Source organism: Cynocephalus volans, chromosome 10 (genome assembly GCF_027409185.1).
Source record: "Cynocephalus volans isolate mCynVol1 chromosome 10, mCynVol1.pri, whole genome shotgun sequence".
NCBI lineage: Eukaryota > Metazoa > Chordata > Mammalia > Dermoptera > Cynocephalidae > Cynocephalus > Cynocephalus volans.
The window spans coordinates 33,169,200-33,192,290 of NC_084469.1; the positions used below are offsets into that span (position 1 = coordinate 33,169,200).

General features: G+C 42.7%; 1 protein-coding gene across 1 annotated transcript; it reads right to left on the reverse strand.

The window, feature by feature from the left end:
- Nucleotides 1–1,958: 1,958 nt before the first annotated feature.
- DHX33 (DEAH-box helicase 33) lies at nt 1,959–20,937 on the reverse strand. Its single transcript, XM_063112060.1, has 12 exons — nt 20,579–20,937; nt 17,562–17,722; nt 16,672–16,899; nt 16,302–16,472; nt 13,112–13,297; nt 12,320–12,431; nt 10,470–10,629; nt 10,217–10,305; nt 8,430–8,557; nt 7,830–8,033; nt 6,417–6,503; nt 1,959–3,102 (listed from the first exon to the last, which is right to left on the reverse strand). Exons 1-12 carry the CDS (start codon nt 20,847–20,849, stop codon nt 2,794–2,796), a joined length of 2,106 nt encoding a protein of 701 aa, XP_062968130.1. The 5' UTR covers nt 20,850–20,937; the 3' UTR covers nt 1,959–2,793.
- Nucleotides 20,938–23,091: the final 2,154 nt, after the last annotated feature.

Sequence of the window (23,091 nt, forward strand, 5' to 3'; positions counted from 1 at the left end):
CAGATTTATGTATCACAGTATGTGTTACTCACAGATAAAATCTTACCTCCATTCTGGCATCTCTTTATAACTAGTACAGATAGAACATTAAGAGTATTTATCAAGGACCCGGTGTTTGCCATCCTTTGTCTTGTAATGAAATGTGTGTTAATCTGGATGTTTCATATTCTGTGATTGCCAGAAGTAGAAGACAAACACCTGAGGCATGTGAGCTGCTTGGAGTGTGTTTATGTACATGATGCTGTGCATAGGAGCTAGTGATTTGTCCAAATATGGATTTCACAGGTTGGAAAAGAGGTGTCACACCATCAGAGATTTTACCAATTGAAAAAGAGTAAGCTTAAGATTATACTGCAGTATCATTGTGAAACGCAACTTAAGAAAGTTTAAAGTGTACTATCCCCCGCATCTCAATATAAATAACCATTTATTTCTTTGTAGTAGTATGTGGAGTCAGAATGGGTTTTCCAATCTGATTTAATCCCTGAGCAGCTATATTAAAAATTAATTTTAAAAGCCCAATAAAAAACTAAATACTGTATTAAACCTCTACCATAATGTTACAGTGATAAACATATTTCTGTACATTAAACATTCAAGCTACATAAAAGCTGTTTACATCCTTTACCCCTCAGAAAAGAATATACACTTCTGGAAACTGTTCAGGTACTTACGGTGAACATAAATTGTTCCAAGTTAAGTTTTACTTGGCCCAGAAAAGACCTCTAGCTAGAGAGATAATTTGCTGAAGAACATAATAAATTGCTCCATCCCCAATTTTTTAGCAGAATGATGAATGCATTATTAAAAGTACAATATTTTCTTCCACCAAGTCAGGCTAAACATCCTAACCCCCTATTAAATGAATGAGAAAAATGCACTTAAAAAAAAGAAAGGGCTGGCCCGTGGCTCACTTGGGAGAGTGCGGTGCTGATAACACCAAGGCCACAGGTTCGGATCCCTATATAGGGATGGCCGGTTAGCTCATTTGGGAGAGCGTGGTGCTGACAACACCAAGTCAAGGGTTAAGATCCCCTTACCGGTCATCTTTTAAAAACAAACAAACAAACAAACAAACACTTTCTGGAAAACTTCTCAGAAATTCAGCAATGGCAAGAATAAGTCAATCTGTGGAAGAACTAGTTCACAGTTTAAGAATTCAGTAAAATAAGGTATATAGGATCCGTCAAATCCTATTTGCCCTAAATGTAACCATTTCTAACAGAAATAAATCACAAGTGCCCAGACACCCCTAAACACTAGCTAAAAACTTGACTGCTTGGGCCCATGGCTAGTGTTGTAAAGAAAAACTGAGCTGGACTTGTATACACTGTGGACAGATTAAGACCCTGGAATGGGTACGATTCATCAGGCCCTGGTCTCTGAAGAGAGCTTGCTGGACCCAGAGTGTAGAGACCATTCGCTGTCTCTGAAGAGTCTCTTAGGCAGTTTGGTCCCTGCTTACAAACTGTACAATTCATTTTATAAGTAATGAAGAAATACTTCACAGATGTGTCTGGACCAATTACGCCCAATAGTGCAAACATTATTTGCTTTTGATAATTAAATTCCTAAGAACCTTTAGTGTCTTTTTTCCCTTCTCAAAATGTCAGAACAGGAAGGACTCCTGGAAACTAGTAGAGATCCTCTAATTCCCTCTGACAAATATAGACAATGAGGGTTATAGAGGGGTACCTGGTATGGTTAGGAAGAAGCAAAGCCAGCCTGTATCCAAGTTCCTACGGAGAAGGAAAAAGGACCATAGAAAATCAATGAGATGCAAGAATATAAAGACCAGATGTGGTGGCTGGGCTGAGCCAATGCCATCTGGGTTCTCACTGACCACGTGCCTCCCACCTCCCTCCCACCCCAACAGCTCTGACCAAGGGCCCTGCCTCAAGAGAAACAGTGAAATGGAGCATGGAGTCATTTCTCATGCTCATGTTCAGAGGTGCCAAGGTAGAGAGAAAAATGACAACTGGATATGAGGGAGGCCATTACACTAAAAGGTCAGTTTCCTGTGTCTACACTTGACATGATTCAGAATGTACAAATCAACATTCGCCCAGGAAACTTACATGTCTCCTGAAAGCACTGATGGGGACATGCACCACAGAGGCACCGAGGAGCAAGAGACTCCTTTACTGGTCTCTGCTTGGAGACAGACATAGCACGGTCCACACCCTGAGACATTAGGGTTCAGTGGGTACAACCACCCCAGGAAGTAAGGGACAAGAGCACCTCCCTCCTGAAACTTCGACAGAAGTCGATATCTTATGTTTTCTGTTAGAACCAAGGACAACATCCAAGCTCTGCGACCTCCTATGACCCCCTTCCAGGAATTGCCATTAGTCACAAGAACTCAGGGGATTCTGTCGTACTTAATTCACATCAGGCAGAAAGCAATAACATTAAGCATAATGGCTCAAAATTCACTGTATGTCTACAATGTGCCAGACATAGCTCTGGGTACTTTCCATTTGCTTTCTGTAAATTTCATGACCCCAGTCCTATAAGTAAATATAATTACTATTATCCCCATTTGGTAGATGAGGAAACCGGGGCTCAGACGTTTACTGAGTCACCCAAAGTCACCCAGCAAGAACCAAAAGCAGAATTTTGAAGTTTCCAAGGCATAAGTGATATGTACATGTCTATGTGTAAGCAAAGATGCTTTCAAGCTCCTGGAAATCAGGCATGTCCAGCTGCATTAAACTTGCCGCTTCTCTGGGCGCCAACCTTTGTGGTCCACGCTCCCAGGCACTAGCAATTCTGGCAGCACCATGGAGCAGCTTAGTCTCTGGTGGTTCTCAGCTTCCTCCTGAAGTACTCGGGGGCAGCCTCATAGAGCCACTCGGCGTCTACAACGCAGAGGTCTCGCATGTAGCACTTGTTGGTGTAGAGCAGCTCAGTGTACACCACACAGGCTGGCTTGCAGTGGAAGAGGACAGATGAAGGGTGGATGGCCACTGGCTGGTGGGTGTCCGTGGTGGCATAGGTCCCGTCTGGCTGAAGCTCAGCAGTGCTCATGAAGAGGCTGTGCGCCAGGCAGCGGCGGACACTCTCCATGTCTCCTCGGGATGACATGATTGGCATTGACATCTGTTTTAGGAGAAAGTGAGAAATGGAAAAGACCCCATATGTAAACACTGCTCAGCAACACAGAGTAACTGGACCTAAAATGCAGCCCATACAGCAAGTCTAACAAAGTGGACTTTGACATTCAGAGCTGGTTATCGCAGATGCCTTAGGGATCAGCACGGTCGGGGAAGAAGGCACAGCGGAGGGAGGGTGGACTGAAAACAGGGACACTACAGCTTGGGAGAGTCAGGACTGGGAGGGAGACATTCAGGTAAGTTACCAGACCACAGGCAGGTCGATGACCCATCCCCTCACCTAAATATCCATCAGGACACTCCAGGAAGGAAAGGCCTTTCCCTCTCACTTTGACTAGTCACCATCTCCTCTTCGCAATTCATCAAACACATGCGGACAAATTAATCTTCCTAAAACACTACTCGGATCATTCTTCATCCACTCAAAACCTACAATGTCTCTATTGCTCCTGGCAAAACGATGCAAGCTTCCTATGGTGAGGCTGCTATGAACTGCCCAAGCCCACCTCACCTGTCTTTCCTCTTGCCCCTCTTCTGTAGCTATCCTATGGTCCTCTGTAATCGACTGCCCTCTCTTCCCCAGACCCATCCCATGACTCCCACCTCTGTGCCTTCACATGTGCTACCCTAATACAAATGCTGCCCTCATCGCTGCAGTGAGAATGTCGGTTGTCGGTCAATTTCCTTGCTCTGCTGCCCTTGCTGAGTGGGTCAGGGAACCTCACATCCTGGCCATGGCTGAACTGACCAGCAGCAGACCTAAGCTGGCAAGCTTCTCTCTTCTAGGCATTCAGGTCTGAAGTGGGAAATCTAATCAATCTCTGCTGGCTCTTGAGTGTAGAGGCCATGTAAAACAATCACTTGAAGGCAAGAAGAGGGAAGGAAGCATGCTGAAGGCAGCCAAACTAGAGGACCAAAATGTTTACATTGTGTAATGATTAAACAAACAAACAAACAAACAAAAAACCCACAAAAGGACCAGCATGTCCAGAAAAAGCAGCTGCCTTGGCTTCTGATGGCTTTTTCTAGTTACTTATTCCAGTCCCTTGTGGGGTGTGACTTCTATTTCCATAGGTTCCAAGAGATACCTCTTTATCCACTGAGAGATCCCTTTTTTCCTTTACAGATGGCTCAGGGCTTTTGTTTTTGGCAATCCACTAATCCTGACCCGATGACAACACTCTGTATTTCCTCATCTGTCAAGAGGTAGCTCAACTGTCACCACCTCCAAGAAGCCCCAGAGACTAACTGATGGTCTCTCCTTCCAGACTGCCAACTCCACTGCTCACTGGCTGTGTGATTTGGAGCAAGTTTACTTAACTTGCTTAGACTTAGTTTCATCATTTGTGAAATGGGACCAATAAAAGAATCAACCTTACAGGGGAGAAATGAAGATTTTAAATAAGGCAATCACACAAAAGTTATGTGAAACAGTGCCTGAATAAGTGCCTCATAAACAACAGTGATTATTATAATTATTATTGTCTCCTTGCATGAATTATTTATATGTATGTATATGTGTAAGAGATTTCACTCTCTAAATTATTCCTTAAGACACCAAGTCTGAGGCATGTCTGTAAAATCCCAGGACCTTGATCAGTGCTTGGCATATAAAGAAGCATATGTGACCACTGAAGAGTCCCAAGTTCATAACTAATAGAGAAGCAACATTTCTACTATCAATAATAAATCGAGAAAATGCATGAAGCCAAGAGACAGACTAGCAGGAAAACTGTTTAAGTACCAGAGGGGTTGGAAAAAAATCTGTAAAATACAGAATAAAATAGGCTAATAGCTCTAGTGCTAATGACAGGCCATTGGCATCAGACACAGGGCTGGGTACGGGCTACAACTGTCTCTGAGGAGCATGCACACAGTCTGCACTGAGGAGGCTGTTTCAGAAGAGGCCTTGTGCACAGAAACATTCACCACAGAGTTGTTTATGACAGCCAAAACAGGGACATTGTGTCATTGCTCAACAACAGGAGAATGCTTACATAAGCTACCCTCCACCTCTGATGTAAAATGTGGAATGTCATAGAACCATTAAATATACCATGGCAGGACTTTAAAACATCATGTACTCTAAGAGAGAATATAAGCTAATACAAAACTTTGTGGGGGACACTTCGGCAATATCTATCAAAATCTAAATCCCCCGACTAGAAATTCATTCTATGTGCACCACAGCACAAAAATGTTTTAGGAAGATGGTCATTATAATACAACCTAAGTATCTATTATTAGAGGCTTGTTTAAATAAACTGTAGTGCATATAGTGAAATGCTATAAAATCACTAAAAGGAATGAGATAGACTATGCAGACATTGAAAGAGCCCAGACACAGTGAGTATTCAAGAGATGGGCCAAGTATCAGTCCAATCAGCTGGGCCCCAAAATAAAATTTAAATAAAAAATAACAAGTGGAAAAAAGCAAGTTGCAGAACAACATATATATCATATTTGTTTTAAAAGGAGAATTTTATACGTGCATCCATGTGTATGTGTGTGCACATATGCACATGCAGATATGCGCAGATATAGGCAGAAAGCACATATACACAGAAAAAGAATTCTAGGATCTACGCCACACTGTTAACAGTGGTTATATCTGGAGTGGCAGGATTATGAGAGACTTTTAAACTTTCTGCATTATATAACACTATTTTCTGCATGTGTCAATATTTAACAGTTACGCACTGCTTTTTTATCTGAAAAAAACAACAAAGATATTCCTACTAAAAAAAATTCTTAAGAAGAATTCTAATAACATTGGGAAATGCATATGAGGTTTATAAAAGCTGGATATAAAGTCTACATACAATGTAACTATGTAAAAAATGCATTAAAAAAAACAGGGCTATTAGGAATAGACCAAAATAGTGAAAGGTGGAATTGTGGGTAATTTTTACTTTCTTCCTTTTTTTTAAAAAAAAAGATGACTGGCTAGGGAATCTTAACCCTTGACTTGGTGTTGTCAGCACCACGCTCTCCGAAGTGAGCCAGGGGCTGGCCCTTTTCTTCCTTATTTTAAAATTTTCCTACAATCAGAATTCCTTTTATAATCACCAGCAATAAAAAAAAAATAAAAGTATACAAAAGTTTTAAAAAGTATATCGAATTTAAAAATTTTCAGCTAGGGGCTGATGAGTTAGCTCAGTTGGTTAGAGCATGGTATTGTAACACCAAGGTCATGGATATGGTCAAGGCCAGCTGCCAGAAAAAAAAAAAAAAATTTTTTTTTCACCTAGAAAAAAGTGACACTTTAATACCCCAAAGAACACCGGGAAGAGACAATACCTTTAAGCAGATGTCCCTCAACTGTGCTCTGACTTCAGCTACTAGCATCATATTCTTACTGTTGACAAAATTTTCTTTGCACCAATCCTGAATAGGAGAAAAAGAGATATCACAATCTTCTCATTTCTATAGTGAAAAAATTTATAACAAAATTTTTAGAATTTACAGGGAAAACTTCAAGTGCCAAAAAGGAATATAGGAAAATATCGTTATTTCAAAAAACCATGAACCATAAGGGAAATTATTTAAAATTTAAACTAAAGTAAAACTAAAATTTCCTTATTTCAAATCACATCAAAAAAGCTATAGACTGGGATATTTATTTATGTCTCCATATACAATAAAGGATTAGTACCTCCAGAATACAGAAAAAACTACAAATCAGTAAGAAAAAGACCAACAACCCAGTAGAAAAATGGATAAAGGATCTGAACAGACAACTCACAGAAGAGGAAATATAAATGCCCAATAAACTTATGTAAGGATTCTCAATCTCTTAAAGAATCATGACAACAGAGTTTAAAATAACTGAGATAAACTATTTCACATCTATCAACATAGCAAAAATTTGTCATTCTAAGAGCTGGTGAGGATGGTGGAAATGGAAACTCTTACACATTACTATGGGGAGTATACAGAGGCATGAACAACTTTGGGGAGCCACCTGCCAGCCTCGTAAAGCTGAGATCCAGCAATCCCAAACCCCAGCAGGTCCCCTCCCCATGTGCATGAGACCTGTCTGGGAGGTTCACGCAGTGCTGGAAGGGGAAAGAAGCTGCAGAAGGATAGTGGAAGAAAACATTTACATTTCCAGTATATCACATTGATGGATATGAAGTACAAGTGCACTCTTGCCCATAGGGAACACACCAACCATAGGATGGGGCTTACATACGGAGAAAAGACTAGGAAAGGAGCAGCCTGGGGCATTTACTGTATCTACAACATTTTATTTCCTTAAAAATAAATTGAGGCAAATATAGTGAGAAGTTTACAAATGCTAAAACTGGGTGGTGGCTTTTTTTTAAGTGTTAGTGTGCACACTATGGTACAATTACTGAGTTTTGTGATAAAGGAAAGAATATATAGCCATTTTCCATCTTTGTCCAAGGAACTGAAATGTCATATATGTAAAGACTACTATGGAGAAAGTTAGGGGCATGTGGGGGGAAAAAACCATTTTGTGGCAAAGAAATTGAGTTACCAAATATTTAATTAACTTGCCCACATTAAGTACAAACTGTACAAAGTCTAGAATTCCCTTTAGTTCCCAGAAATCTATCCATTATTCTGAAATGACACCTGGCATTCTTTTTGTGGCTCTTTGGATGGTTCAGACAAAAAGGGAAGGTGCACTTAAAAACGCATGCCTGAAAGGAGCTATCACTTGAGAACAAACAAAACAAGGCTCACCTTATTTCCGCCTAAGTTTTTGAAGGTCCGATAGATATTGAGGAGAGTAATGTGATCCCCCTCGCTGGATATGAACTTCTTCCGGACACCCTGCACTTCATCTCGCCGGGATGGAGGGTTGTAGAGCACGCTGTCCACAGACAGCAGGGAAACAATGGTCAGGATTTCCTCTGTACAGTGGAATTTTGGGGAAAGGAGGATGGTCTGCAAATTAAAATTAGAAATTCTGTAAACCTTGCCTTTTCCTAGTTTCTGAAAACAGTATTTCTGTATGTTGCTTTTGCAGCTTCCCTTCTAAGGAGTTAGAGGGCAGGTGTCTCTAAAGCCATGACTATGTATGTTAATGTTATTTTACTTTTTTCTAAAACAGATGACTGCCTTCCCCACAGAATTCCAAATTCCTTGTGGGTAGGACTCATGACTTAACATGGCTTTGAATCCCACAGAGCACATAAATCAGTGTCATACTCAAAGTAGGGGTTGGTAATTATTTAAGAGAAAAAGTGAAGATTAATCTAGAAGCACCGGGTTCAGGGGTCTACTCTGGGATGGCTAACCTGTACTGTACAGAAAGGGGACTGAGGAGAGGGTATCATTTACTTTGGCAAATTTGGGTTCTAAAGGAAATGCTGCCATCTTTCTTCCAATTGGAGTCAGGGTAAGCTGGTCATCCTTATGTTCAAGAGCACCTAACAGGTCCAGTTGGGCAATGGCCGCCTGAATGTGATCTAAAGAAAGAGACATAAAAAGGAGCCAAAAATCCAAAAGAGGATGAAGTTGCAGCTAGTTCAGTACGTCTGGGAGCTCTTGATAACTGTACATCAAACAACAGCAGAGATCACAGCCACCAACGCCCCCCTGACACACTTTCAAAGCTGTTAATGACATCGCTGTCTTCAGTTCAATTTCCTTTTTAAATGATGGCCTGTAATTTGATATGTATGTAAATTTTGAACACACACCCTCTGACCCAGCAATGTTACACTTATGAGTGTCACCTGCAGATATACTCATACGTTGTACAGAGACCCACATCAGAAGTATACACATAACAATGGAAACACCAATTGCCTTATAGGCCACCTGGGAGGCTGGGAGACAAGGGATGAGAAGGAAACTATTTACTGTCTTATACTTTTTGAATTTTGAACCATGTAAATGAATTACCTATTAAAGAATTAAAAAGCATTTCTAAGGCTGTAGTAAATATATACATACTGATAGGGAATGATCTGTAAAATGTAAAGTGAAAAAAGCAATGTTCTTTTCACTGCTTGTCTGGAGCAATGTCTGTCAACAGAAGAGACGATGAATGCATTATGGTTTATCATAGAATGGAACAGCATTTCGTGGTGAGAATGCACTGAAACAAATAAACCTGACAAAACTTGCTAGACAAAAAGAGAAGGGTACTAAAGAATAAATATATAAACATGCAAACGGAAACAACAGATTGCTTATGGAGACAGACGCGTGTAGTAAAATATTAAAGAAAAGAGAATTACAAAAAAATATGTAAGAGTGGTTACCCCAAGGGGGTGGGAAGGAGGAAAGGGGGGGCCAAGGAAAGGTCCCGAGAGCTTCCATGGCACTGGGAGAGGGCACATGGGTGTTGGTTTTATTACTCCTTATATCTTACACGTTATTTCTTTATTTGTAGGAATTTATCAATGAAAAGAAAAAAAATCAAGCATACAGCAGTTACAATGTATGTGGCTATTTGTGTTTTAAACAAGATGACATATATTCACATATGCATAGTTTCTCTAGAAGACAACTAGAAAATGGTCACAGTGGGTGCCCTGGGAGAGAACTATGAACCTGAGAATCAGGGTGGGACCTATGCATACCTATCGGCTGTTTACTTTTCCTTTTTTCTTTTCTTTTCTTATTTTTTAAAATAAAATGGCAGTTGCATTTCTTCCCTTGAAGAAAAGAAAAAAAAAAAGGAAAATGGTGTATTAATGAGATGCCAAGGGCCAAAGCTACCATCATTAAGAATCCCAATTATTTTTTTCTTCCTCCATGGAGAGATTATCAATGAAGGGTAGCAACTGATCAAATCCCAGTTGAAAACAAAGAAATTCAATCTTTTCAGTCCTTTTGCTGACAAAAGTACGATTTCATTGGGTTTCTGCAGTATTCCATGGACCCCTTGATGACCTTCACTGGTTCCAGAGGTCAAGGAACCTGACTGTGAGTCCCTATATGACGGTGCAGACAGCACAGACTCTCATTTTATGATTTTGAGACACTTCTCTGATAGTTAATGTTGTTATCCACCAAATTAAACAAAAGACGACGACCAAAATATATATATATTTTTGAAAGTCCACGTGTTCTTTATCTACTTGTTCACTTTCTGCTACACTGAGGATTCCACTTACCAGGAGATGGTTTGGACATGAAGTCAAAGGTGAGCACATTTGGGACTTTCATTGCCAGGAGCTGCAGCATCACACTCGCCAGGTTGCACCTGTGAAGAGAGACAAGGGTTGTTCATCTGTCCCTAATCCCCCAGCCAGTGGGTCAGAACCGATCACTGAGGAGTGCCAGTGAAAACTGCAACTCTGGGAAAACTTGAGCAAACAAGAGAGATGCAGGGACAGATGGCAGGATGTAGGAATAACTCAAGCCTACCTCTGAATCTCTGGCACAGTCATCTTCTCAAACTTCTCAAACTCCTCCTCAGTGTAGAGCCGGTAGCAGATGCCACTGTCCTCTCTGCCAGCCCTCCCTGTGCGCTGCCAGGCCTGGGTCTTTGACACCCGCTGCACAGCTAACACCTCAAGACCACTGTCTGGAAGGAGGACGGGCCCCATTAGTGCCACACTCTTCACAAACACTAGTTGTTTCTACAGTGTTGACAAAAAGAAGCATTCCCCAGAACACCAGTGATTCTTTCTGCAATATAGGGGTCCACGAAAACTCAAAGCTAAATTAGAAAATGCAAAACCAGACTGCTCTGCCGTGGTTTGGCCCCACAGTGAAACAGGCCTTGCAGTAAGCCCTGTGTGAAATCTGTTACAAAAACATCAGAAAAGCCTCAGGCTCATAGCAGGGAGCCAGAAGAGAAGATTATAGGATGGCCAACCACCCATTTTGCCTGAGACTGAGGGTTTGCCTGGGTTGTGGGACTTTCGGGGCTAAAACTGTGACAGTTTCTAGCAAACTAGGATAGTTGTCACCCTATCAATCAATGACTCAATTTTTTTTTTTTGGGGGGGGGGGGCACCTGGCCAGGAGAGGGATCTGAACCCACAGCCTTGGTGTTACAACGCTGTGCTCTAACCAAATGAACTAACTGACCAGCTCCTGACTCAGAAATTAAATTCCTCAAGTCACCTGTGTGCTTTAGCTTTCCCCCAGATCTAGTATAAAACAGATAATATGTTTGTTTCCTAAGAGTAAATGAGATTAATTTTCTTGATAAAGGTGTATTCTGTGTCAGGTACTAGACACCCAAGCTCTTTCACAAACAGATTGAGTATCCCAGACAGAATAAACATGAAAAATAATTACAAGATAAATTTACAGGTAAAATAATAGAAAAAAATAGTGATAAGACTCTTACCCATGATTGGGATCTGAAATTTCAGATTTTGGATTTTTTTCAGATTTTGTAATATTTGCACATATATAATGAGGTATTTTGGGGATGTAGACCCAAGTCTATACATGAAATTCATTTATTTTTCATATACACCTTATACACATAGCCTGAAGATAATTTTATACAATATTTTTAATAATTGTGGGCATGAAAAACATGATCTGTCACATGAGGTCAGGTGTGGAAGTTTTCATTTGTGGTTTCATGTTGGCCCTCAAAATATTTTGGATTTTGGAGCACTTTGGATTTTGCACTTTCAGATTAGGGATGCTCAATCTGTACATTATCTTTAGGAGATACACGTGTGAAAGTTAGCATCCTCCAATGTTTATAGAGCATTTCAATTAAGTATTGGGGAATGATAATTTCAGTTACCTCAAATCCTCTGTAGAATAAAACAAAGTATAAAACAGACACGAGTAGAAATGACCTGAGCAAGCTTCCAACTGCGCACTCCTAGGAGATAAAGTGCTCACTCTCCATGCCTCACCCCAGCCTGGGGATGTTTCCCTCCGGGAAACCTGGGAGCTCAAACCAGCCACACTCAAATACTATTTCTGACAAGAGGCTTTGATTGGTATCAGGCTGTCCTGCCTTACAGCCATCACTCTTGCCCAGCTTCTTGAGGGGTTTCAGATCCTCTGTCCCCAAGTTTGCTGATCCCAGGCTCTTCTTTCTTGCCTTGCCTTCTTGTCTCACATACCTGCCTCGGGTCTCCTATCTGCACTTGACTTCTGGATTGCCTCACTTATGGTGCCTGCCACCCACATCTTGGGGGCAAACATGAAGTGCTCATTTGGGGGAAAACTACGGGACTACAGTCTCAACAGTTGCTCACTACACACAGGAGAGACATTCATGAGCTACAGATTCTCACCAGGGTTATACTTCTTTGCTTTAACCATGCCCGTGTCAACTACATATTTTATTCCTGTAATGGTTATGGAGGTTTCAGCGATGTTGGTTGAAATGATCACTTTGCGATAGCCCTAAAAGGAGGAAGAAAACCAAAAAGCCATATGACACACGTGTGATTCAGAAGTTTTAATATATATTCTCACCATTGATTGCCACAATTCACTCATGACCAAGTAAAGATGACTTCACTATTAAGAGTGGTCATTAATATTAATGGCCGGTCATTAAATCGGGCAGGGAGGGGAAGGAATGCTGCAGTCCTAAAGGTTAATCTGAGATGACGAGATGTAGTGGAACAAGCACAGGTTTCAGAAGCAGGTAGATGTTATTTGCTGTGTGAGTAAGTAACCGTTACTTCTCTTTTGGGGGCCTCAGTGTCCCTGTGGGATCATAACCTACCTTGCTGGTTCCTGTGAGGATGACAGCCAGTGTGTGTGCGTGCGAGCACTGTGCCAGGCACAGCAGAGGGTGTGGGACAAATGCAGTTAATGCTGGCCCTTAGAAGAGTCACCATCCAGCTTTTGCCTTTGCACTCTCCCTCATCCCCGGCAACTGCTTCCCTGTTATCATAGGAGGGCTGTACCTGCGGCTGGGTGTTATATTCCTGTGCCTTCTCAACTAGCTGATCTACTCCCTAAGCATCCTGTCCCATACACCTTATCTGGAGCCTGGTGACAGGCACGCAGGCCCCACTGATGGATCCATCTGGGTGCCCAGGGATGGGTCTGGACAGAAGAGGTGGTGCACTCACCTTGGGGGCCCCTTGGAAGACGCGGAGCTGCTGTGCATAGGGCAGGGAGGCGTACAGAGGAAGGACCAGCATCGAGGGGCAGCCGTCTGGGAGGTGCTTTGCAATGTCTCGGCAGGTCTTGCTCATCGCTTCGATCTCCTCCTGACCAGTGAGGAACACCAGGATATCCTGAGAAGAAGGGGCTTCCTATAAAAAAGGTAGAGTGGGATTATTAGGCACTGATGGAAAACAACAATGGTCACTGATGATGTTTCCCAGAGTTACTTTTCTTATTTATTTATTTATTTAAAAGATGACCGGTAAGGGGATCTTAACCCTTGACTTGGTGTTGTCAGCACCACGCTCAGCCAGTGAGCGAACCGGCCATCCCTATATGGGATCCGAACCCGGGGCCTTGGTGTTATCAGCACCGCACTCTCCCGAGTGGGCCACGGGCCAGCCCGGGAGTTACTTTTCTTAAAAGAGAAATGTAATGGAGATGTAAATGAGCCTAAACATTAATGTCTCCCTGGGAGAAAACCCTTGCCAGCAGTGCATAAAACTGTAACACGTGTGAGTTAGTGAGCTATGTTTAAAAACCAATTGAGGAAATTTTGAAAGAAAATCACCAGATTGCTTTTAAATACCATGAAAAGCACAATCAGGCAAGCAAAATCTGCATAAAGCTTCTTTCCTTTCCTAAGCAACTTGAAAGATCAAGTTGACAAAAGAGAACACAACTTGAGGAAATCCTAATCAATGGAAATGACCAGAAGCAGTCATGCTAAAAAAGGAGCCCTTACTAAAAGATGCCATCAAAAGCACTTTCATACTCCCAAAAAGTACACTATACTTAGACAACTGCTTTCGACACTGAGGTTTACTGGGTTCTTCACCTTCGAAGGCAACGACATCCAAAGTGTTAATGACATGCCCATTTACTTAATCTTTGCTGTCTATTCAGACACATTAATTTGTAAAGTGCTTTATGGCAAAATATTTTTTTACATGTTTAACATTAATTATATATGTGTGTGTATATCTAAATGTATATATTCATATGTATGTATACTTGGGGGGGCAGTATTAACAGGACAAATGTTCAGAGGTATATACAGGCTAGATAAAATCTAAAACAGTGCACTTCATCTGTGGGAGAATTCATCAAAGTCATCACGTAACCTGAATCCACCAGCAACCATCATTCATGAAAAATCCTCAACAAGTTTGTAGTTAATGGTTAAACAAGGCAGATTGGCCTTTTCTTCTTGCCCAAATACTATCAAAATAACAGTAAAGGTCACCGTCCCAAAAAAGACAGACAATGGGAGCTGACTGGGTTCAACCCATTTTTGAAAGATGGAACAGATGGGGGAGAGGGGCTGAATGACTTAGTGGTAGAGGAAGCTACCACCTGGGTGCCTGCTAAGGGGAATGGTGATAGCAGATGAGTCAATTTCCCTTGAGGAGACAGAAAGGCTCAATGCTCAGGGGAGCAAGGCAGAGGTGAGTTGTGAGAGAATGAAAATCCAGGGGCTGGCTCAAAGTCTGTGTACAGTGTGATTAGAGCCCCCAGGTTCCCTCCTACCCAGTACAGCCAGGAGGCTGGGAAGCCACATGATGCCATAATGGACTTTACCAGGGGAAAGAGTCAAGACAACAGCTGCCCAGTGACCTAGAAGAGCCACCTATTCCAACTGGACAGCAGCATTGAGGACTCTGGGAAAAGATGGACTGTGTTTGAACAAAGAACAAATATTCATGACTGGCATGTGAGAGATGTTGGAACATTTGGGAAAACATTAGCTATAACTATAGAAAACTTGCACAATTGTGTTGTCTAAGAAACAAGGTATAGGGTGGTATGCTGCTAGCAACATATGGTCACATTTTATATACTGATACTGGATTTAAAAAAACATCGTGAACACCGATGTTGAGAGGGAGGAGACGAGAGTGGGGGGGAGGGGTATTTCTAAATCTTCATCTACCTTGGTGAGAAATTAGCATATAATACCTAATACCGAGAAATCAAGAAACAGCAATACATTATTGTCTTCATTGCTGTGAGGGTGGGGGAAGAAAAAAAAAAAGAAATAGCTACAGAATCATGGTATTTAAGAAATATGAAAGTATCCAGAGGCAACAACTATGGGATTGAAAGTAGTTACCCAAAAAAGTGGTAATCTGCAATGGGAAGTAAAAGCAACGGCTATTTTAAAATTACGAGTCTTTTAATATTAACTACTTGACTTTTTAAAACTTCAGACTACACATGCATCACTTAGTAAAAAATAAAAATTAACTCTACAATTGGTTCGAGAGCAGTGTTGGTAACACCAAGATCAAGGGTTTGGATGTCCATACTGGCCAGCCACCAAAAAATAAAATGAGTAAAAGTTAATTTTAAAAGTTTGCTGCTAAATTTTCTCAGAAAGGTAATAGAAGGTTAAAAAGTCAATTTTATACAAAATAAACAAAAATAAGGTGACTGAATCACGCAAAATTTTTAAGTAAATGTTTAACAAAATGAGAAGAAACCTTGAAATATTTCTGTAATACAGTTTTTTTAAAAAAGCCTTTTAAGTTGCAACCAATTATTGGGTCAATTTCCACTTTTTTTTTTAATGAGGTGGAAAATATCACAGAACACCACATGTAGCAAAAGAGGCAGTGTTTCACAGACTTATTTCAGTTATATAGATTGTACCAGGTTATAAGATAAAATGTGCTTCTTACTGGGTGTTACAATCAAAAAAGTCTGTAAGCCATTGCTCTAACATATGGAAGTTTTCTAGCTCAGTGGAAGAAAGATGCTGGTTGGAGGTGAATTATTGTTCTTTTCAGAGAAAACATGAGATACTATAAAAAAGGATAAAAACCTGGGCCGGCCTGTAGCTCACTTGGGAGTGTGGTGCTGATAACACCAAAGCCACGGGTTCGGATCCCATATAGGGATGGCCGGTTAGCTCACTGGGTGAGTGTGGTGCTGACAACATCAAGTCAAGGGTTAAGATCCCCTTACCGGTCATCTTTAGGGGGAAAAAAAAAAAAAAAAAAAAAAGGATAAAAACATGGACATGACAAATGAACTCCTTATTCACCTTGATGGCACAGCTCACAAACCTGTTTCACTCTGTAGCTTTTCTTTTCAAGGCCAAATGCTTGCTACCCTCTGCAAGGTAAAAGAGAAGAGCACCCCACACCATACCTGGTGGATCTGGAAGACCGAGATAAGTGCTGCGTGCAGGTAATCATGCTGAGGCTGTTTGGTGTAAAAAATCTGAATTGGATGCTGCCGACCCTCCAGGTAGAGAACGGGGGCTCCGTTGAAATACTGAGAGAACAGGTCCACATCCATTGTAGCTGACATCACAATCACCTACAGAAGATAACGAAGAGAAGGATGGGAAACAAACACTGGGACTGCCTTGGTGTCCTTCCCATGCCTAAAAACAGATGGTTGATTTGTTTAATTTTCATCATGGTTAATTTCTTCTGTGGTTCTAAAGCAGATTGGGCAGAGGAAAACACCCTGAGTTAGAAACACAGGCCTATTTCCTTACATCTACCATACTTACTTTGAGAGACAGTTTCCCCAGTTCCTTTCGCCTCTTCTGTGCAGCTTTCACCACTCCAAAGAGCACATCTGTATGGATTGTCCGTTCATGGGCTTCATCCAAAATGACACAGCTGTACCTCCGAAGCAGGGAGTCTGAAATTGCTTCACGCAGAAGCATGCCATCTGTTAGAAACTTGATCCTGGTGTCTTCTGAGGTGACATCCTCAAAGCGCACTGTATAGCCAACCTGCTCCAAGAAACAACACATTCACTCATCAAACGTTTGTTGAATACCCACTGTGTATCCAGCATTGTGCTAGGCACTTGAGCTATCACAGTGAACAAGGCCAACACCGACGCTGTCCTGCCCCTTGGGGAGCATGCAGTCTATTTGGGGAGACAATGGACATGTGCCTTTAACTGCAATTATGACACAAGGCATTACAAGGAATTTAAAAACTAACTGCCTACCTTATGCTACTTAACTGTTTCATGTGAAGCCATGTACAGATATGCAAAGATGTCCAAGGTGTGTTTCAGTGAAACGAGTACACACACACACACACACACACAAATTTCTATTACATATGGTTCTAAGAATCATTCTCAATACCTACATATATGCTAGAATAATCCTTACCATTTTTCTAGAAAGATATGTAGATAGATTTAACAGAAGATGCTCAAGGAAAACAACTAATTTATCCCTCTTGCCAACAGATTGTGAAAGCAAAGCAAATGGGACTGACAGCCTGTTAGAGCCTCTGATCTCCCAGGAACTGCTGAAGAACTCTGCGACAGGCCTAACAATTGTGGCAAGAAAGAAGCTGGCTACATAAACCTCTTTTCAAAAAAAGAAAAGGCAGTGAGCACAGTGGGAGAGTTGGTTAGTAAAGAAGGAAAGTATACCAGCTTCCCGAGTTCAGTTCTCTTCTCATCTGAGACTCTGGTAGCGAGAGAGATGGCAGCCACTCGCCGAGGCTGGGTCACGGCAATGACGCCCTGGCGGCTAATTCCCCCTTCATAGAGGTACTGAGGGATCTGAGTTGTCTTTCCGGAGCCAGTTTCCCCTAGGAAAGAAAAAAAGTCTCATTTAAATGCAAATTAAGGGCTGGCCAGTTAGCTTAGTTGGTTAGACTGCAGTATTGTAACACCAAGGTCAAGCTTTCAGATCCCTATGCAGGCCAGCTGCTAAAAACAAAAAAACAAAAGTTACTTAAATGCAAATTGACACAAATTTCACCAGACAACCTGCTCAAAGTCAGAAGAAAAAGATAAAACACTCTGAGTTGGTAAAACCTCAGGAGTATTAATCAGTGGAGTGTTAATCGGTGGCCAAACTATACTTTAAAATTCTTTAAAATGTTTATACACTTTGACCCATAATTCCTGTAGGTAAAGTGAAAGTAAACGATCAGGGTCCCTCAGATGTTCAGAATCTTGCCCAGCATTTGGTGTAAATACGCACATGCGCCCAGGTGTTCCTTGGTTGTCTAATGTAATTGTGCATGGGCACCCTGGTGTTCTTTGGTTGTCTGACTCCACCAAGGTGTTCCTGGATTATCAGACTTAAGTATAAAGCATGAGTGGCTCTGATCCACAATGCCCCCCACCCCTGGGATGCCACAACTGCTGTTAGAGGTTGGTGCTGCAGGCTTTTGCTGCCAGTGCCCCCGCAGCTGCCCTGGGAGGCCGCCGCCTCCGCTGCATCTGGTGTAAGCTGCTGCTGATGGAAGCTGAGGATGAGGAGCTCGCTTTGGGACAAACCTGTCAATTTGCCAATGGCTCCCGAGATCTTTCGCAATTACTTAGCTTGCGACCTGCGCATGAGGGGTCTGGTGACCCAGCCTGCCTGGCACGTGAGGGGTTTTTGAGCCCTAGCCTGACAATTCCACTTGCAGGAATTGATTCTAAGGAAATAATTAAAGATGAGTATAAAAATACAGCTTCAAAGATGTTTCATTCGACTTTACTCATGACAGCAAAGACTTGGAAACAATATAAATGTTCAACAATAGGTATCTAGCATAGCTACAACATAAAATGAAATACAATTGTTATATTGATTTGTACGTACTGACATCAAGAGAAATCCACTCATACACTGCAGCCATAACAAACTCCTTGCCATCTCCTAGCTTGCCACTTTCTTTCAAATCCTCTGCCTTTACCCACACTATTAAGGAATACCTTGCCCTCAATGTTGACTGTCTGGCAAACTATGGGATAAGTGAAGCTTTAAACTCTCTCCCCTGGTGCTGCACAGGTGGCCCTCCTTTGGGCTCTTTAGTTTCTTGTTCATCTCTATTCTAACACCAACCATCCTACATTGTTCACAAGTGTTTAAATGTTTCTGTCCTCCTCCAATACTGGAAGGTCCTGGAGGCAGAGAAGGTCTGTCTGTCTCTTCCACGTACTTGAGCATCCTGCATACAGTAAGCACCCAATAAATGTTTTTCCTACCCTCTGTGGGTTCCTTTAACAATACCTAATTAGAACAAAGGACTCAGTAAACCTGTGTGTACCCTTCTCTTCCCTAGCTACCACTACAATTCTTTGACCTCAAACAGTCCTACAGTCCCACTATTCTTGCATTTTTCTCCCAGTCCATCAGCCCCTTCTGACTACTCCTCCTTACAAGAATCACAGACTAAGCATTTGATATTTTGCAATCTTCCTACTGAATCCACCAGGTAAAACCCCAAACCTGGATCAATGTCTCTCTGTCCATCTTTCCTAGTCCTGCACCAGGGCAACGAGCATCGCTAAAGTAAAATAACCCAACTGTGCAAGGACCTGAGTTTGTAGTGGGGCCAAAATGCACCTGGGCATCAACACTACCATTGATCTTTTTCTTGTTTTTGACTCCCATTCTCAGTAGAACTCCTGCACCTGTCTCGCAGAAAAAGTGAAGTTCTCAAATGTGATCTCCCTCTACCTCCCCCTACAAACTTTTCTTCAGTCCCACCGTTCTCAACTTCTTCCCCCAGAGCTGCAGACTCTTACACAGCCTTCCTCCTATTCCAGGCCAGCTCTGCCTCTAGCCGTTGTTGCCAAGTGCACTCTTTCCCCATGCCTCCTGATCTTTGCTGTTAGCTCTATCCCATTTTCAGCCTCCATCTCTACTGAGTTTTTCCCCTCAACCTATAAATACTTGCAAGTTCCTCTCAAGTCCCCCTCCCTTTTCTCAAAACAGAAGCCTGCTTCCACTACCTTCATTCTCTCACCTCCTACATACATACTTCTCAGCCCAGAGACAGATCAGCTCTTACCCCCACGTCTCTGTTGAAATAGCTCTCAGTGGAATCCACAATCAATACCTCGCTTCTATATCCAGTGGACATTTAAAAAATTTTTGATCCACACATTACTGGGCCTCACTGTTGCATCTGCTCGTTCTTTTCCTACAACTCTCTATTCCTTTGACTCCCAGCACTCCTGGGTCTCCTTCCCTTCTTTGGCGGCTCATCCCTTCGGTCTTTTAGGAACTCCTCTTCCTTAAACGTTGGGGATCAAATCAGTCCCTGCCCTTTTCATGCACCAGAAACGACTGCTTCCTGTTCGACCAGGCTGTTTCTATCCTCGAGTCGTGATCTCCCTCTGCCTGCAATGCCCTCCCTCCGGGACCACCTTCCCAGCCGCCGCCTCACAGATTAGGGCAGATTCAATCTTCTAAACTCCCGAAGCCCCCGGCGCGCCCCTCCACCCTCTCACGGGGAAGTTGTCTTTGCACACGTCGGTCACTCCCTCTGCGGCTCAGCGGCAGGGGCTGTTCAACTTTTCTCCGAGGCTCTTCTCCAAGCCTGGCATAGAAAAGGCGTTCAAGCTTGTTGAAAAACAAAACGGGGTGAGAGGCACCTAAGAAAAACTGTTCTGGCAAAGCCGGGAACGGAGAGCAAGTTAATGCCGGCGGCGCGGCCACCCACCGATGAGGACGGCGCTGTCCAGGTTTCGGAGCTGGGCCAACAGCTGCCCCCGCGCCTGGAAGATGGGCAGACTCCGGCGCTGCAGCTCCACGGCCTCACGATAGGGACTGGCCGAGGGCTGAGCCAGGGGCGGAGGCTGCCTCCGGCCTCCGCCGCCCGCAGTCAGCAGCATCACCACTCGCCTCCCGGGAGGGCAGGACCCGGCGCGGCTCCGCGGCCCAGAACCCGGCCGAAATCTTTTGGCCGGCGGGAAGCCCGCCTCCTCCGGCATGTCGGAAGGGTGCCGCGGCGGGAGGCGCGAGCTCCCGCCCCTGACAGGGGCCGAGAACTAGAGCGCACCGCCCCTTTCCCGCCACGTGCTGGCGGCTCCCGGCGACCACCGATGACCTCACCGCCGCCCCCAGCCTTTAGGGAAGGGACTGCAACTCCCAGCATGCACTGGAGTTTGAGGAGGCTTTCACTTCCTGGGGATGGGGAGGGCAGGGTCTAAGGTACAACGACTAAAAGGCCCGGAGCTACAACCGCGAAAGGTAGGTGTACAGTTCCGCGGGGCTTAGTCGTGGACGACGTTGTTCTCGTTGAAGTCTAGTTCCTTTCCAGTAGGAAAGTACTTCAAGGAAAATACTTAATCCTGTAAAATCAACGAGGAACACCAACAGCTGCATTACTTAATCCTTTAAACAACTTGTAAGTTATATGGAAGGTACTGATAAGAAAAGAGTATTATCACCAATTTACAGATAGTCTTTTTGGGTGGGGGGCGGTGGCGGGTGGCCAGTACGGGAATCCGAACTACCGAGATTACTTGCAGTCATCCAGATGTCACAAAATCTGAATTTTGAAAAGGATACTGGTTATAGTCTTGTGTTACAGAAGAGGAACGCGAATTCTATGATTCTCCGACAATCCCATTTTCCTCAGAAGTGACTATCTGCCACAGTAATATAAGCAGGGAAAGAGGGAGTTCAATGGAATTAAAATTGTCTTTACCCTTCCTTTTCTCCAACTGTTTGTGCCAGACTCTCAAGTTCTCTACCTGACTTTCCAGTCCCATCATACACGCTCCAATCAATGAAAAGATTCAGGACTCCAGCAGGGAAAATAGGCTATAACTAGTTCCTCCTTCCGCTCCAAAATTAAAAGCTCTTAGATGATTTGCTAATTCACCACAGAAAGACTGGCAAACAGTTGTTTGCTCTGCATACAGAAATGTGATTTCCTGAGAACAGACTATTATCACTAATGTGATTTCCTGAGAATAAACTACATAGTATTTATTCAGCACCCATGTGCCATGTGAAGGACATCTTCTGAAGTTCATTTCGACGAAACTCGCCCTGCATGTGAGCCTGTTAAAAATCCTCCTTCCCCCTTCCTCCAGGTCAGAGATAATTTTCCTCTAGTTGCTGACAGTGTATTGACCAGGGGTTACTGAAAATGTCCATGTTGAAAGAATAGCAGATACATGTTTAAGAATAAATTAATAAATTTTCACTTCCGGCCCCTAAATATTAATTTTAAAAGGCAACCCAAAACTGCAAGGGAAAATAAATGTTAACTCTCAAAATGATGGACCTTGAGTAAGTAAAAGATGGATCCCAGTCCTTTTTCCCAGAGTGCTTTCCAGAGTAACCTGATATGGGAGTAACATGTCCCAAATGATTACAAGAATCCAGGTTGGTATATAAATGGGTGAAATCATCTCTTGACAGAGCACATGCCCTGTCTCTAGAAGCAGCCACTAATCCCTTCTAGGCTATCATACAGGTCTGCTATTGCGAGATCTTGAATTTTTTCAAGAAAAGCAAAAATGAAGATTTTTATGTGAAATCTATTTTAAATATTGGCTCTTTTTAAAAATGGTGCAAAATTAAGCACATCTGTAGTTAATCCATCCACAATTTGTGGCCTAATGACCCATTTATTCTTCAGCCTCACAACTGAAGACCAGAGTTGGAAAATTAAATCCTATATAAGCATTAAGCCATGTTACCCACATTTCCCCCATTAGTAGTCTAAAATCTGCTGTTCCCCCAAAAGGAGTCTTGTGGTTCAGTGGCTTTCATATGCAGATGATGACAAGCTAATAACTAGTCAAAGAATATCCTGGCTCTTCCTCCAAAAGGTGAAATGTCAGACATCTTATTCTCAACTTGTCTGGGATGGTCTGTGGACTTATCTGGTCTGATCATGGCCATACCAGCTGGTGGTCACCTTGGCTTGTCTGACCACCACTTCACTGCCTTTGATTATATTCAGTTTTGCTCCATCCCACTTCCAGAGACAATCACAGAAACCAGGTACAAGCTTGCGAGCATACACTAATCCCTATAATTAAAAATACCAGATAATAGTTTGCTGATCAATAGAACAAAGTATTTATTCAGCACCCATGTGCCAATCACTGTGCTAGGCACTGTGGTGGATACAAAAATTAAGACATGGTCCCTGCCCTTAAGGAGCTTACATTCTCATGAGGAAGACAAGACTAATATACATGTACTAGCTAGGAA

Coding starts and splice junctions, on each gene's coding strand:
- DHX33 (XM_063112060.1), bottom strand. CDS start 20,849: ATGCCGGAGGAGGCGGGCTTCCCGCCGGCCAAAAGATTTCGGCCGGGT. Junction 8,558..10,216: donor CATGTCCAAACCATCTCCTG/GTAAGTGGAATC, acceptor CTCTTTCTTTAG/ATCACATTCAGGCGGCCATT. Junction 8,034..8,429: donor TAGAACCCAAATTTGCCAAA/GTAAATGATACC, acceptor TTTAATTTGCAG/ACCATCCTCCTTTCCCCAAA.